Below are 12329 nucleotides of genomic sequence, written 5' to 3'. Positions count from 1 at the left end.
TTTTGTCCAGGCCCGGCCCGAGAAAAAATTCTTAGGCCCGAACCCGACCCGGCCCAGCCCGTTTTTTTAAAATAAACACCAATTTTTTAAAAAAATTTAAAAAAAGTATTTTAAACATATTTTAAAAATATTTTAAAATTTTAAAAATATAAAAAATAATTTTTATTATATATTGGGGCCGGCCGGGCCGGGCCCGGGCCAAAAAAGTCGTGTCAGAGGCCCGGCCCGTTTTTGAAACGGGCCTCATTTTTTGCCTAAACCCATATTTCAGGCCTATATTTTTACCCGAACCCTCCCATATTTCAGGCGGACCATCCGCCCGGCCCATGAACACCTCTAATCTAAGGTGAGACTTATTATAGTGAGATTTCGTGAAATTTTTTTTATATTAACGGTTGTGGTTAAAAGATAAAGAAAAAAGAGACTATAACCATTTGATCAAGCCACGTAAACCTATTAAATCAGTTACCGAATAAAATTTTCTCCTTTGCTATTAAAAATGCTTGACTTGGTTTATACTTCTTAATACAAATCTTTCGTGGTCTGACCAATAGTGGATTGATGTTTTTTTTTTCTTTTTCTAACAGCTAATTAAAAGCATCACATGAGATCCCATTGTAATGAAAGTCACCAAATTAATTTATTTTTTTTCAGAAGTGTTGGGATTGGATTGGATTGGAATTGAACCGAAGTTAGGGTTTGATAATTGGGCTTTAATGGGTTAATTCTGAAGGATTGGGCAGCCCACACTTTCCGAATTTCTTAAAGACTCTTCCTTTATGCCTTCTCAACTTTTTTAATTAACAAATTTAATTCAAATCATATATATTCACAGTAGAAATTAAGGAATCGCGACAAATTTTCTCCCAAATTCTTCTTCCACTATTTTTAACTGTTTTTCTCTGAATTATTATTCTCAATTTTCCTCCCACTTTCTCTCTATACAAACACCAAACATCGCACGTTCAGCGATCTCTTATTTTCAATCTGATAAAAAAAACATTGTTTAGCGCAACTCTTTCTTCATCGAATCTAAAAGGAAAAAGCCTTTGATTTCGCTCCCTGGGAATATTGATTGCTTTTGGTTTCTTTTTTGGGTTTTAGCGGAGTTGCTGAGTTTCGAGAATGTTCTTCTCGGGTGATCCGACTACTCGGAAACGGGTTGATTTGGGCGGTCGGAGCTCCAAAGAGAGAGATAGGCAGAAACTTCTTGAGCAAACGCGTTTGGAACGCAACCGCCGTCTTTGGTTGCGCCAGCAAAATTCTGCAGCTCTCAAGATTCAGGTTTTGCTTTTGAATTTAGGATGTTTCTTAGTTTCATTAATTACTTTATTTGGTTTAGTTGAAGAACTTATTTTTTCTTTTTTTTTTTTTGGCATTGAGCTGAAAATTATTCTCTCGAGAATTTCCATGCTTGTTTAGTTTAAATACAATCATATGCAATAGACAGTTTCCAAAAATTCTAGGTTCGTTTGTAATGCGAAGAGTTGGTTAGATTGCACAGGTTTAGTATTATGTATAGGCCGCTCTTTATTTGTGCTAGTAAGTGCTAATATAGTTTTAGGGGGTCAAACTATAGGTAGATGTAGTCATTGCATTGTAGAATGTGATTGAGAGACTACCCTTTGTTTTCCTTAAACTTCCTTATATCTGGGAAAGAGATTAAATTCCATTCTCAGGTTTACTTGGGAAAATTTGTGATTTAACGTATATTAACTTCACTGTCAGGTTTAAATACATTAAACTATCCTCCAAGCTAATAAGGTGATGAAATAAATTAGTTTTTATTAAATCGAAACCTGCATTGTTTATTTAGGTGTTTCTGCTTTATGATTTAACAACATCAAATACTTATTTCTAAATTGAATTGTTATCGGCAGAGGGTGCATATGAATTTAGAGTATGCCTTTCTATTAGGCAATTTAGGTTAACGAAATGGTTGTCTGGATTTGTCTTGAAGAACTTGCTGGTCTACATTTGGCAAAGTCTTGACTAATTATTAACTGCAGAAATACTTCAGAGGGAGAAAGGTAGTGGAAGTTGAACGAGCCAAGGTGCGAGAGCAGTTCTACAAAAATTATGGAAAGGACTGCCATCATGTAGACAGGTATATTTGGACATCTATAATGTCTTTAACATGTTTCCTGTCAAGAACTCTTTTGGTTCATTTTATAGAGAGCTCCATTTAATATCAACAGAGTGAACTGAAACACCATTTTCTTTTGGGCCTGCTTTACTGCTTTTTGAAATGCCTTATCTTTAATGTGATTTTCTGATTTTATTCAGATCTGCCCTTTTTATGCAGGCATTGTTTTGGTCCAGACTCAGAGTTTCTCCGCCAGCTAATTTTCTTTGTCAATGCATGGAATATGAATGATTTTTCTGTTCTTGTTGAGACTTGCCGATTCATTCAGCATTTTGTTCGAGAAAGTGGTATTTCAATTATAATCCCTTCTTGAATAGTTGTATTATGGATAAGTTGTGTGTTGCATATAATTATGGTGGTGGCAGTGCTTAACTGCTTATCTTTCTTTTTTTCTCTAACTTTTGCATATTTATGGTAAACTTATTATGCATTTCATATGATTATTTTAGTTTATGGATTTCTTTCTTTCTCTAACTTTCACATATAATTGTGCAACAGGGGATGTTGTGGAACTCTTTGCAGGCACGGACTACTTATCCAATCATTCTTTGGTTGTCTACAGGTTGAAGCGACTCTCATTTGCTTGCATTCAGGCTATACATCACAACAGGTTTGTGCTTCAAATCTTCTTTTTTCAGCTGGGTGTTCTCTATTTTTTATTTCTATATTTGCATCAAGCTTGTGTTCCTTTCTATTTAAGAAGCTTTTAGATGCTCTCTAGAATATCAGGGATCTAAAATAGAAACTGAAACCAGGGAAAGGAATTGAATGCCCAATGTTGATGATAGCTTAATATATATTGTCATGCACCCATGTCTCTCTCTCTTTTCCTCCTTTCTCATTCTTAGTGTCTTGCACTATGATGTCAGGCAGAATTTAATGTAGGCATATATTCTGTGCATGTCTTTAAGCTGTTTCAGAGGGTAATATTAGTTTTTGGGCAGAAATCAATTGAAAGATCAACTGTTGATGACGGGAGAGGAGCCTAGTGCATCAACAGCCATATTGCTTCAAGCATTGGTTTTGATATTAGACCCTAAACTGCCATGGGCTTGTAAGACAGTTGGTTATCTCTTGCAAAGAAATGTATTCTCTCTGTTTAGAGAAGTTATTTTAACTGCAAAGGTAAGCATCTTTGCAACCCTATTTTTAGGTTTTGTTTTCTTCTAATTAGATACACTTCTTACGTACCCATTTTGAAATCCCTACGACCATCATTGTGCATCTTGAGACTTGTGATTTAGTGATGGCCTTCTTCTTTTCTGATACTACCATTTTTTTGTCATGCAGGAAAACATAAATGCTAATGGTTCTTTTGGGAAAGTATCTGCGTTAGAGCATGTGCTTGCTTGTATGATTTCTCATGTTGGTCAGAGTCCATGTATTTGCACAAATGTGGATCCCCAGTGGAGTTTCTCATTCCAAATTCTTACAATCCCTTTCTTATGGAAAAAATTCCCATACTTAAAAGAGGTAGATTTCTTCTACATCCTACTTTGTTTGAGACTTTATAAGTTTTTTCTTTGATCTTAATTGAATCTCGATAGTGGTGGTATGTGGTGCTGAAAAACTTCCAAGTTTTAATGCTTCTTGTTTCTATTCTAGTTGGTTGTTATTACTTTTACATTTTCTGCAACCTAGCTGTACATATTGCTTATATATATATTTTTTTGTGTGTGTGTGTTAATGCTGCAAATATTCCAAATCTTATTTTCCGTAGCAAATTTTGTATTGCAATTTATTTTTCTGTTTTTATTTTATGCTTGTTACAGGCTATAATTTTATAATGTTTTACTTTTTAGGTTTTTGCTTCTCGGAGCTTGACCCAATACTACACTAATCAGATGGCTTTGTGTGTGCAAAACCATGCTAATGTACTTCCCACTGATATGTTGAATGAGTTTCCTGGTTATGCCTGCATTCTTGGTAATATATTAGAAACAACAGGTGCTACTTTATCTCAGCCCGACTGCTCATTTGAAATGGTAAGAAGCTGATTTTTTTTAATTGCACCAAATTTTTATGCTATAAGCTTTTCTGTAGTTCATTAGTGGTAAACGTAGTGATTCTACATGTGTGGCTTTTGGACAATATTGTCCTTTTGATATGATTGAATGTTATGAATATGTTTATATGTAAATGCATGTACCTTCAGATGTTAGACTCAAATAGCTTCCCTGGCTCCCATGTCATACAAATTATACTCTTAGTATTTCCATTAAAGCGGTGTTTAAATTAGTGTCAAATGTGATTATCTATTTTTATGTTTGCATTAAAGTTGCTTTTTATGTTAAAGAAATTCAATTTTAATTTAAGCAGGTTCTCAGCTAGTTTTCTACTTTTGGTTTTTCTCTTGAGCAGGCCTTAGACCTTGCAGCAGTTACAACATTCTTATTGGAAGCTCTTCCTCCTATAAAATCTTCAAGCAGAGAAAGTAAGCTTTGCGCCTTGATATGTCATCTATTTCTCTTTCCTCTTATATGGTGATGGAATTTTTTTTTTGTTTGCTCAGTAAGAAAATGATAGATTTTGTTATTATGATACTGCAACCATGACTTGAATTTTTTGCACAGCAATTCATCTTTAAATTGTTTCATTGCAAGCACATGGGTAACTATTTGGCTTCAGGTTCTACAGTTGGGGAGGATGACATGATAATTGGTGATGAATCAGTGGAAATTGTTTTGGATGATAATTTGCAACAGCAGATAACAAATGCTATTGATTCACGTTTTCTTGTGCAATTGGTAGGCAGTTTGACACTTACTGTTATTTTGAAAATCACTTTGGCTATTCCTCATAAAATTGGTGATTTCTTTGCGAGATCAAAGAAACGGTTTTAATTTTGTTTCTTCTGAGCAGACTAATGTGTTATTTGGAGGGATTTCCACTGCCCATGGTTCACATAATGAAGGCCCAGATGATATGGAGGTGGCAGCTGTTGCAGCTGCGTGTGCTTTTTTGCATGTTACATTCAATACTTTACCTCTAGAGAGAATCATGACTGTTCTAGCATATAGAACTGAACTTGTTCCAGTGCTTTGGAATTTTATGAAGCGATGTCATCAAAATCAAAAGTGGTCGTCCTTGCCTGAGCGCTTTTCATATCTTCTGGGAGATGCACCTGGTTGGCTGCTACCTCTGTCTGTTTTTTGTCCAGTGTACAAGTAAGATGATTGCTTGATTTCTGGTAGAATAATTTTATGCAATTTTTGTTGCAGGTTTCATCCCATGCTAAATGTTGTTTACAGATTGATGACTGACTAGTCTAGCTTCTTTCTGGTTGATTAGGCACATGCTTATGATAGTTGATAATGAGGAGTTCTATGAGCAGGAGAAGCCTCTGTCTTTGAAGGATGTCAGATGCCTAATTGTCATTCTGAGACAGGTGACTTCATTTTGTAAAGTGTAGTTCAGCAAACTATTATTTAAATTATGAAGCAATTTTTAAATATTGATTCAGAAAAAAGATCTTGTGTTCACTGCACTGTGCTTGCTTTAGATTAAGGACATGATTTATGGATATCCATCAGCCTTATGATAGCATTTGTGGAAACCATGATTATTATGATTACATGGAATTGTATAAGAAGGTCTAACTGACATTCTTCTCCTCCTTAATACAGAAAAAAGATCTTGTGTTCACTGCACTGTGCTTGCTTTAGATTAAGGACATGATTTATGGATATCCATCAGCCTTATGATAGCATTTGTGGAAACCATGATTATTATGATTACATGGAGTTGCATAAGAAGGTCTAACTGACATTCTTCTCCTCCTTAATACAGGCTTTGTGGCAGATCCTATGGGTGAATCCTTCAGCTCACCCCAGTTCTGGGAAATTCATCTCCAACACTTCTGGTCATAAGAAGCACCCTGTTGAAGCTATTCAAAGTAGGGTTGGTACTGTAGCCTCTGAGCTGCTATCCCAGGTAGATACCAGTATAAACTGTCAAATTTCTCACTTCCCACTTGTTGATATTTTCTCTTGTGCATGATATTGCTGATTAACTGGGTTGTGCTCAATAAATATAAATAGAGTGACACATTTCCTGAGAGAAATGGCATGTAGGGAAACATTATGCTTTTCTTTTTCTCGCCTTTCTGATTTTGTTATTTAAACCTGCTCTTACAGTTGCAAGATTGGAATAACCGGCGGCAGTTCACTCCCCCTAGTGACTTCCATGCTGATGGTGTAAATGACTATTTTATTTCTCAGGTAATAGCTTCTCTATTGCAGTTTTAAGTTCTAAGCATCAATTTTCTGATGTAACTTGTTTGTTCTGACCTCAAACTTTCACTAGCAGGCTGTAATGGAAGGCACAAAAGCGCATGACATATTGAAGCAAGCACCTTTCTTGATTCCATTCACTAGCAGAGTTAAAATATTCACTGTGAGTAACTAGCAAACTCTGTTTGTAACTGTTGGTTCTTGGAGAATAAGATTGAACTGTTGTGACTATCATAATATAAATTCATTGGACTGAGAGGTTGGGAAGTATGTGGCAAATTAGTCCAATCTATGCATTCTTTTTCCATTTATATTTAATTTCCTTTTTATCTTCTCTCTATATCTCCATCTTCCAGTCACAACTAGCCTCAGTCAGGCATAGACAAGAGGCTCATGGTGTTTTTACCAGAAACCGGTTCAGAATACGAAGGGATCATATTCTGGAAGATGCGTATAATCAGATGAGTGCATTATCCGAAGAGGATCTTAGAGGACTGGTATGCTTTACTTAGGTCTTTTCACTCTATTATTTTTTCCCGGAGGAATCTAGATTCTTCAATTTTGACATTGCCCAACAATGATACAAGCAGTTTCATTTGCTGCCCTGCAGATTCGTGTAACATTTGTCAATGAATTTGGAGTGGAGGAAGCTGGTATTGATGGCGGTGGAATTTTCAAAGATTTTATGGAGAATATTACTCGAGCTGCATTTGACGTGCAGTATGGGTTATTTAAGGTTGTTAATTTATGCTGCTGCTATCTCTTTTTCATCTTTTCATGTACACAAGTAATTTCTCAATAAGCTGGTTGGGCATATCCACAAGATACTTTTATTTTTTATTTCACTTACGGTAAAGATGTCACTTGGGGCTTCCTTACCTTTCTGATTTAAGATGGCATGCTTGTTTTGGATCAAATAGGTTGAGAGAGCATATTAATATTCAATTCTTGCTGAATGAGGGAAAGATAAAAGAGGCAAAGAGATGCTCATTTCAACGAAATATTTGAAGATAAAGATGGATTTAACACCAACTGGAATCTGAACCCTTTTTTTTTACATAAGATTGGAATCTGTATATAAAGATATAGAAGAGTTCATGGAATTCAAATAGAGGATATCATTACCCTCTGCTACTAGTTGTCTTCTCGTATTGGCATGTCTGTTATTTAAAGTTCATCAAGATTTCATGTTTTTCATTTTAAGTCAGTTTTGGTTGTAATTGGTATTGATCCTCTTTGTTGCACATGTTAACTTGTCTCACTTGCTATGTATTGTTTTCTATTTTATGTTCTTTTGACATACTACTTGGCATGGCTACCCAGGAAACAGCTGATCACCTTTTATACCCAAATCCTGGATCAGGAATGATACATGAACAACACCTCCAATTTTTCCATTTCTTGGGATCACTCCTTGCTAAGGTACGCAATTCTATTGCAGAAGCTTAATCTATTCTATCCAATGCTTTGTCTATGTTTAATATTTAATTTGCTTGTATGCGATCTCAGCTTTATCTATCATGGGCTTATTGATGAGGCATAATATTACCTTCCTCGTAGGCCATGTTTGAAGGAATTCTTGTAGATATACCATTTGCAACATTCTTCCTGAGCAAATTGAAACAAAAGTAGGGTTTTGAATGGTTTCCTCCTCTCTGGAAGACCTTGTATTATATAGATATTTATCCGTGTTTTTTTTTTCTTTTAATTACTTAGGTACAACTATTTAAATGATTTGCCTTCCTTGGACCCTGAGTTATATCGTCACCTTATTTTCTTGAAGGTAATTTTTCTTGACCTTTTCCCTTTTATATCTCTTACATTCATACTTTATGGAAAGATAGTTACTTTAATTGCAGTCACCCTTTCACACACTCTACATGTCATGGTTCTAGCATTCTAATCCTCGCCTTTGCTATGATCTCAGCATTATAAAGAGGACATTTCAGGGTTGGAGCTCTACTTTGTAATTGTGAATAATGAATATGGAGAGCAAACAGAAGAAGAGCTGCTTCCAGGAGGCAAAAACATTCGTGTTACTAATGAGAATGTTATCACATTTATTCACCTTGTATCTAACCACCGATTGAATTTTCAGGTAGTAAGATACTTCATTTCTAAGTATCTTAATGCAATTTAGTTTTTTACCTTGCATGATGATGAGACAATGAAATGATGCGCCATTGCAGATACGACAACAAAGTACACATTTCCTTAGGGGATTTCAGCAACTTATGCGGAAAGAGTGGATTGATATGTTTAATGAACATGAGTTGCAGGTATTTTAGTCTACTTCTAAATTTTGCAGGTTTCTGCTACCATCTACCTATTTAAACATGATAGGCAGAGTTTTTTGGAATTCCTTTTAAACTTTAAAAAGTTAATGAACCATCAAAATGTTATCTCCATGAATTGCATTTTTTCTCGAGATTTGTGACTGTCATGCATAATATCATGAAACAAGTACTGTACTCACACTGGCTGAAACATCTTATCTTTTAAATTATAAATTTCATCACTTGAGTGCATCTGCTTAAATGTAATTTTGACATTTTCTTAAATCCTCCGAATCTATTTTCTTTGCAGCTTCTGATATCAGGTTCACTTGACAGCTTGGATGTTGATGACCTACGACAGAACACTAATTATGCAGGGGGCTATCATGGTGTAAGTTTTTTATGGCTCTCATTTTTTTTTAGTTGGATTCGAATGATTATGACATATTATGTACCAAGTGTGCTTCCACTTTTCCTAGTTTTGTTTAGGTGAAAAAGGAGTGCAAGTCGTTGCCGATCAACTTGTTGCCCTATCTGTTGTATTTACCAAGAATCAGCTCTTTATACTTATTTTCGCTTCTTTGCTTGACAGGAGCACTATGTCATTGATATGTTTTGGGAAGTCCTCAAAAGCTTTTCTCTGGAAAACCAAAAGAAATTTTTGAAGTAAGTTACATCATCCGTGATCTGTGTGATTGTCCTCCTCCTATGATGTCTACTTTTAATTATTAGCTTCAATAATTATTAACGTGAGAGAGAAGAATAACTTGATAAGGTTCTTTTTAGGTTTGTGACTGGTTGTTCCCGAGGACCGTTGCTGGGATTCAAATATCTTGAACCTTTATTTTGCATACAAAGGTAATCATTGTACCAAATGTACTCTGGAAATATGGTAACTTCATGTGGCTGACAGCTACTGAGGACATGACTTATTTCTCACTTCTGGCCTCTGTATTTATTCATTCATTCTCCTTTTCCGAAACAGAAATTAAAGATTTTACTATCAACTCTTTTGCAGAGCCGCTGGAAGTGCCTCTGAAGAAGCATTGGACCGGTTACCAACGTCTGCGACTTGTATGAACCTTTTAAAGCTTCCACCATACGGAAGGTTTGTCTCTCCCTCCCTCTCTATTAGCAGCTTACCTTAGAAGTAATAAAGTGAGTCAAATTCTGATTAGAAGCAGCTCATCATAACCATAGTCGCTTATTTAGATATCGGCCTTTTCCTTTACCTTTTATTGCAATATAATGAACTTCCATATCATGATGTTTGTGGTTATGGTGCAGCAAAGAGCAACTGGAAACCAAATTGCTATATGCTATAAATGCAGATGCTGGTTTTGATTTGAGTTGAGTTGTACTCTACATATGCAACTCGACACGTAGACAAAGACCGGCTCCGGTGTCAGGTTTGAATGAAGTATATGTGCACATCGGTAATTTATATTCTTATATATCGGAATTGGAATGTCAGAAATTTTCTAACTGATACCATGAGAGCTGGAAGGGGGGGATGAATGGTTGTTTGAGACCAAAAGGCCAAGAACCATAACAGTGAGTATTAAGATAAATAGGTAAGTTAGCTGTGTGGTTGCTGCTTGGTTACTGGGAAAATGTAGAAACAAACATGGAGTTATCGACAGTGTGTGTATTCTGTTTTAAAATGTAGATTCTGAATCTACAATATTTGCAAGATGACCCTTGCAGGGTCAGATGGCCAGGGTAGTGCAGGGTCTAGGTGATACAATTATTCTTGTATTATCATCATTTGTAAATGAGTAACATCATCATCTTCATCATTATCATAATAATTTATAATAATATCCATTTGTCTGCTCTGAGTTATGTTGCAAGTAATTTACCATTTTTTCTAGTTATTGTGCCCATCTAACACGAAGAATCCTATCTTTGCAAGGCTTGGCTTTGGCATTTAGCAGAGTGATATTTTAGACTTCATTGATCATGTAAGTGCTAGGTGTAAATGAGATATGGTGCTTGCGAATTTTTCGAGTTTGTTTTGAAATAAATTTGAATTTGACTTGATAATTACCGAATCAAATTTGAGCATCGTGATATTTGATTTGTACGGTTTGTGAGCTTAATCAGAGCTTTTTATTTAATATATTTTATATTAAGAAATTACATCTTTACTCTCATTATATATAAAAAGAGCTTAAGCACGAGTTCAATCGAATTATTTGAGTTCAAATATAAATAGCTTAATCGAATTATTTGAATTTAAAAATTGATGTTTGAAAGAGCTAGAATTGAATATCAAACTTAAAGTCAAGTTTAAGCTTGAATTTGTTACCTTTCAAGTTTGACTTGGTTCGATTACACTTCTTAAATCAATTAGTGTTATTATTAATAAAAAGTGGGTGCTGTATAAATATAATAAATAAATAAAAATGTATGTAAAGGGATGGAGAATTAATGAAAGGGATTCTGAGTTTTGATGCCAACTAATAACCTAACTCGCGCACGCGCATATAACTTTGTATTTAATTAAACATATCTACAATGTTAAGACACACACAATCTCAGGGATATTGCATTTCTTGAATGAAAGGAAGATATGCTTAATTAATTTAGCTGAAATCATAAAAGGGAAAAAAACCAACCATTCCCTCCCTCCTTCACTATGCCCCATGACATGAGCACAATTATTTGGGTTGAGAATACAATAGATTATTCCTAATCACTATAAAACTTGATTTAGGTATTTTTTTTATATTAATTATTCAATTGTTGCATATCGACATCTAATTTTTTTATATAAAAAAATTTTAGTGATAACGTGGGATGATCTTAAAACGTCACACCTCACCTGCATTAAAACGGAAAGAAATTGATAAATTTAGAGACTAATGCAAATATAAAATTAAAAAATTATTTTTAAGTTTAATTATAAAGTGGAATTTTTAATTCTCAATCTCATATAATATTGCATAAGATAGTTTGAAGAGTATCCGTAAGTCCATATCGATTGTTTCCAAAAAGCTCTTTAAAGCTTTAATTAATTCCCCACTTTAAAAACATCATCTTCAACCTAAACCAAAATCCCAAGCCCCACATTCTTCCGTATATATGTTGAAAACCTTTCTTTTTCTTTTTCCCTTTTTTTTTTGATATTTTATTAAATCATCTATATAGATATAATATTATCAACTCTAATAACCAATTAATACATTCGGTTTGGTCCCCATATAAGTAATATGATATAATAGGAAACAAAAGCCACTAAAATTTCAATCGTATATAAATAATTTAATTAATTAACCTCAAATTAAGGGCGCATCCTTTTATTTCTCCACTAAAATTATTATGGCAATATCCCACATCTTTAATAACATAAATTATTTATTTCAAAAATAATATTAAGGTAGCATTTAAAACACTAATTAGTAATTAAATTTGATTAGTAATAATCTAAAAAAACACGAATTTTAATGCATTTGGACACTTCAATCTTTTTAGTGTGCGATTTGTATATTATGCGAAAGAAATACAACACGTGGCATATTAAAAAATAATAAAAAATAAAAGGTTGCCACGTAAGCTAACTTCCAAAATGTTAGTTGCTTTATCTCCTTTTTGCTATGAATTATCCTCACCCACCGACTACCAATTTGATAAGGTAACACCAAATGTACTCATTGCTAGTTTCTTAACCGT

General features: G+C 34.4%; 1 protein-coding gene across 2 annotated transcripts; it reads left to right on the top strand.

Moving 5' to 3' along the window:
* The first annotated feature begins 810 nt into the window (after positions 1-810).
* Positions 811-10495, top strand: LOC107931491 (E3 ubiquitin-protein ligase UPL6). 2 transcript variants are annotated; one of them, XM_041101454.1, is made up of 26 exons: positions 811-1284; positions 2010-2107; positions 2306-2433; positions 2645-2756; positions 3091-3271; positions 3437-3619; positions 3949-4131; positions 4508-4580; positions 4784-4893; positions 5009-5313; positions 5438-5534; positions 5936-6079; positions 6283-6366; positions 6455-6541; positions 6735-6875; positions 6989-7114; positions 7702-7800; positions 7939-8006; positions 8095-8161; positions 8306-8476; positions 8568-8657; positions 8965-9045; positions 9247-9320; positions 9441-9512; positions 9673-9762; positions 9942-10495. In XM_041101454.1, exons 1-26 carry the CDS (start codon positions 1126-1128, stop codon positions 10006-10008), a joined length of 3090 nt encoding a protein of 1029 aa, XP_040957388.1. In that variant the 5' UTR covers positions 811-1125; the 3' UTR covers positions 10009-10495. The 2 variants fall into 2 exon arrangements, with proteins under 2 accessions (XP_040957388.1, XP_040957387.1); XM_041101453.1 differs by having other exon boundaries at positions 4775-4893.
* Positions 10496-12329: the final 1834 nt, after the last annotated feature.

This window comes from Gossypium hirsutum, chromosome D09 (genome assembly GCF_007990345.1).
Source record: "Gossypium hirsutum isolate 1008001.06 chromosome D09, Gossypium_hirsutum_v2.1, whole genome shotgun sequence".
Lineage (NCBI taxonomy): Eukaryota > Viridiplantae > Streptophyta > Magnoliopsida > Malvales > Malvaceae > Gossypium > Gossypium hirsutum.
The sequence above is the reverse complement of the archived record's forward strand: the minus strand, read 5'-3'. Positions and strand labels throughout refer to the sequence as shown.

Excerpts from the sequence above, each read along its gene's own strand:
- LOC107931491 (XM_041101453.1), top strand. The coding sequence starts at position 1,126 with ATGTTCTTCTCGGGTGATCCGACTACTCGGAAACGGGTTGATTTGGGC. Across the intron at positions 6,080-6,282 it reads CCTCTGAGCTGCTATCCCAG|TTGCAAGATTGGAATAACCG; the intron begins GTAGATACCAGT and ends CTGCTCTTACAG. Across the intron at positions 6,542-6,734 it reads GCAGAGTTAAAATATTCACT|TCACAACTAGCCTCAGTCAG; the intron begins GTGAGTAACTAG and ends TCCATCTTCCAG.